Genomic DNA, 4416 nt, shown 5'->3' on the forward strand with positions numbered 1-4416 from the left:
ACCTGGATGGTACTGTGCTTAGTGAAATAAGTCAGACAGAGAAAGATAAATGCTGTATGTTATCACTTACATGTGCAATCTAAAAAATAAAACAAACTAGTCAATATAACCAAAAAGAAACAGACTCACAGATATAAAGAACAAACTAATGGTTACCAGTAGGGATAGGGAAGGCAGGGAGGGGCAAAATAGGAGTAGGGGATTAAAAAGTACAAACTATTATGTATAAAGTAAATAAACTACAAGGATGTATTATACAACACAGGGAATACAGCCAATATTTTATAATAACTATAAATGGAGTATAACTTTAAAAATTGTAAATCACTATGTTGTATACCTGAAACATATAATATTGTAAATCAACTATACTTCAATAAAAAATAAAACACATGCATGCCTCAAATAGTAGTAGTATTTCAAAATAGTGAGATTAAAAGTGAGCCTCACTTTTTAAAAAAAATAAATTTATTTATTTATTATTTATTTTTTTGGCTGCATTGGGTCTTTGTTGCTGCACGCGGCTTGCTCTAGTTGCAGCGAGAGGGGGTTACTCTTCGTTGCAGTGCGCAGGCTTCTCATTGTGGTGGCTTCTCTTATTGCAGGGCTCGGGCTCTAGGCACGTGGGCTTCAGTAGTTGTGGCTCGTGGGCTCTAGAGCACAGGCTCAGCAGTTGTGGCGCACGGGCTTAGTTGCTCTGCAGCATGTGGGATCTCCCCGGACCAGGGCTCGAACTTGTGTCCCCTGAATTGGCAGGCGGATTCTTAACCACTGCACCACCAGGGAAGCCCAAGCCTCACTTTCTTTTTACTTATCTCTATGTCCTTCCCCACTATGAACATGTAGGTATTTTTAAGGTACTTCCCTAAAAACAAATGTGTAAACATAACAGTCAATATTTATGCACATATACATATGTGTATGTGCTGGGTCTGTATCCAATTTAACTGTATCCATCATGCTCAGGTCTCTGGCAACTGTCTTCTATCGGTCACAGAATATGGCTTTTGTTTCTTGCCAACTCTGAATCCTTATATGTGATTTAAGGAAGTTCCCTTTAAAATGCTTATAAACGTAAAAAAAAAAAAGCAACTAGTAAAGAAAATACTCTGATCTGGAACAGTGTATTTCAAATACACTGTTACTGAGAAAAGCATGGGGTGGAGGGTGACTTAACATATATATCTATTGTGATTATAAGACATAATATTTTATAAGAAATGTTTTCATTGCTTTAAAAAGTATGAAAACTAATTAAGGTAATTTGAGTTTTTAAAAACTTTTTAAAAATGAGTCAGTGCTAGCAGACTTACTCACTTTCTTATGCTCTGTTGAGGTTAATCTGAAAAGTAGATTTTATGTTCTGAACACTCATTAACCCATGGTGCAAAGAGGAACCAGGGGGAACACCCAGTGTGGCAAGGGAGGCCAGCCTGGCATGAAATGTTTGCCAGAGGAACTTTAGTCCTTATAAGAATGCCTGAGAATTGGCTGCAAACTGGTCTTGGATAGGAAAGGAATCTCTCCTACTCCAAGAGCTATCAGCACAGAGAACCTACTTCTGTATCACCCCAGAGCTGAGGGGATAATGAGTTTTTTTTTTAAATTGTGTAAAATACATACAAAACTTACCATTTTAAAGTGTATAATTCAGTGACATTTAGTACATTCATAATGTTGTACAACCATCATTTCCAGAACATTTTCATCACCCCAAAAGGGAACCCCATATGTCTAAAATTTTGATAGTATTAGTACTTTTTGTGAGACTGAGATCTCTAGGAAGTGCTAATAACACCACTTCGAAGAACTGAAGAACTGAACTCTTTTCCACATAGGTAACTTCCTGACTCATGTGGCCATCTGTCAAATACCTAGAAACCCAAGATTCATAAAATAAATACAAGGAAAAATCTAGGACTGGAAGAGGCAAAGTAACACAAGCTAAGGAGAAGGTAGTTCATCAGTGTCAACTAAGTCTTAAATAAGGAAAACCTGTAAGGAAAAGAGTTTGAGTGTGTAGATAAGCTGTCATTGGTGTTAAATGACAGAAGAAACACTTGCTTACTTGTGTGGACATGGGAAAGCCTTGACAAACAAGGAAAAGCACTTCATTTCAGTCATCAACTTTGTATCTGTCCAGTCATCAGTATTTTATTTCTCTGACAGATGTAAGAGGGGAGGATGCAAATGACCCTAAAGGAACTTCTCAGCTTAGTCAGGACATGCCTGGAAACTAGCGACATTTTCATGGTATTTCCAGAAGCCAAAATTTTCAGCTCATTTACTAAGAAAACTAGAGTTTCAGAGGCTATTAATCAAAGGTCAGACAGAGAATGCAAATACATGGATCAGAAGTGGGGGACTAATGGTATTGTGGTTCTGTTGAGAATGCTCTAGTTCTTAGAAGAAACAAAACAAAGCATTTAAGGATGAGTATCATGATGGTTTAGGGGAGACTGTACCTACCTATCTACCCATCTGTAAAGAGAGAAAGCAAATGTGGCAAATGTGAAAAACTGGTGAATCTAGGTATGGGGCACATGATTGGTAACTGTGCTGCTCTTTTAATATTTCTTTGTGTTTGAAAAACGTCAAAAAAAAATTGAGAAAAGTTATCTTTAAGTATAGGCATAGAAAATTCCTTAAGAACACACTAATTTGCTAATAAGTGAGCCCAAGAGAAGAGAGAAAAAGTGGGTGGGGATAAGATTTTTCACAATCTATATGTTTCTGTAATGCTGGACATTTTTGCAATGCAGTTCATTTTTTAAAAATTCCATTTAAAGAATAAAGAAATTAAAACACCCAAGAAAATGAAGTGGATATAACATTACCAGATATTAAAACACATTCTGAAGCTATAATAATAAATTTGATATTATATTGGGAAGCTATCATAATCACTAAGATTGTGTGCTGGTTCTGGAATAGAATGGCCTACTTACAATCTTTCTTTTTTAAGTTTATTTATTTAAAAAAATTTATTATTATTATTATTTTTGGCTGCATTGGGTCTTCGTTGCTGCACACGGGCTTTCTCTAGTTGCAGCGAGCAGGGGCTACTCTTCGTTGCAGTGCACGGGCTTCTCATTGTGGTGGCTTCTCTTGTTGCGAGGCACGGGCTCTAGGTGCAGGGGTTCAGTAGTTGCAGCATGCGAGCCCTAGAGCGCGTGGGCTTCAGTAGTTGCAGCGTGTGGGCTCAGTAGTTGTGGCGTGCAGGCTCTAGGGCACGTGGGCTTCAGTAGTTGTGATGTGTGGGCTCAGTTGTTGTGGCTCGTGGGCTCTAGAGCGCAAGCTCAGTAGTTGTGGCACACGGGCTCACTTGCTCCAAGGCTTGTGGGATCCTTCCGGACCAGGGCTTGAACCTGTGCCCCCTGCATTGGCAGGCAGATTCTTAACCACTGTACCCCAGGGAAGTCCCCTACTTACAACCTTGACATAATAGCTGTAGGACTACTTTGGCCAAGTTTCTAACTTTTTTAAGCCTCAGTTTTTCCATCTGTAAACAAATCTAATGGTAGTTCCTATATCTCAATAGGCAGTTTTGAAAACACAGGTAAGGCTTATTAGCACTGGCTGGAACATAGTAAGAGCCCACATAAGCTATTATTACTAAAAGTGATAACTAATATAGTCAGGAAGATCAATGAAGGAAATAGATAGATTGAAGTATTTCACCAAATTAGCATCTGATAATTACTTCATTTTAATAGATAAAGGATGGGTATCAACTGATGGTAGGAAAATTTAAACTATCTGGAGAATTAAAAGTTGGATAGCTAATACGCAAACACAGAAAACTTGAATATAATATAGATGAAATTTATTGTGCCTTGGGTAGGGATCAAGGTCAAGGAAAAACCATAAAGAAAATGATAGATCTGACCTCATATTAGCTATCCCACCCATCAAAATAAAACAAGATCAAATGAACACAAATGTCTGTATCCACAACCCATTAATTTTACTAAGGATATATCCTAAAGGAAAAATCCCTACATATAAAGATTTTAAATATTGCATTATTCATTGAAAAAGAAAAAACAAGCAAAAAACCTTAATGTTCAACAATAGGAATGGCTTAAGGAAATTATAGTTGATTTCCATGGTGGAATACTATAGTATAGTCATTAAAATTATATTCATAAAATCCTCAGTGATGTGAGAAACATGCTCAATATGAAGTTATGTTTTCAAAGAAATCAGTACAAAGTTGTAATCCAGAATTCTCAGACACATCCCAAAACTCTTCAGTGGGATGATAAACTAGGAAATTCTTTATGTTTCTATATTTTCTACAATGAGCCATACAGTTTGACCGTTTAAAAAAAGAAAGAAAAGAAGAAAGGAAGAAAGGAAGAAAGGAAGAAAGGAAGAAAGGAAGAAAGAAAGAAAGAAAGAAAGAAAGAAAGG

At 37.0% G+C, this 4416-nt stretch overlaps 1 protein-coding gene across 1 annotated transcript in view; it reads right to left on the reverse strand.

The window, feature by feature from the left end:
* LOC102994031 (protein CBFA2T2) overlaps nt 1-4416 on the reverse strand; it is a 106331-nt gene that overhangs the window by 4925 nt on the left and 96990 nt on the right. Inside the window, exon 9 of the mRNA XM_055090911.1 lies at nt 801-865. Coding sequence (XP_054946886.1) covers nt 801-865 — 65 coding nt within the window. The remainder of the gene's footprint in view (nt 1-800; nt 866-4416) is intronic.

The sequence above is a fragment of the Physeter macrocephalus genome, chromosome 14, assembly GCF_002837175.3.
Source record: "Physeter macrocephalus isolate SW-GA chromosome 14, ASM283717v5, whole genome shotgun sequence".
NCBI classification, from domain to species: Eukaryota; Metazoa; Chordata; class Mammalia; order Artiodactyla; family Physeteridae; genus Physeter; species Physeter macrocephalus.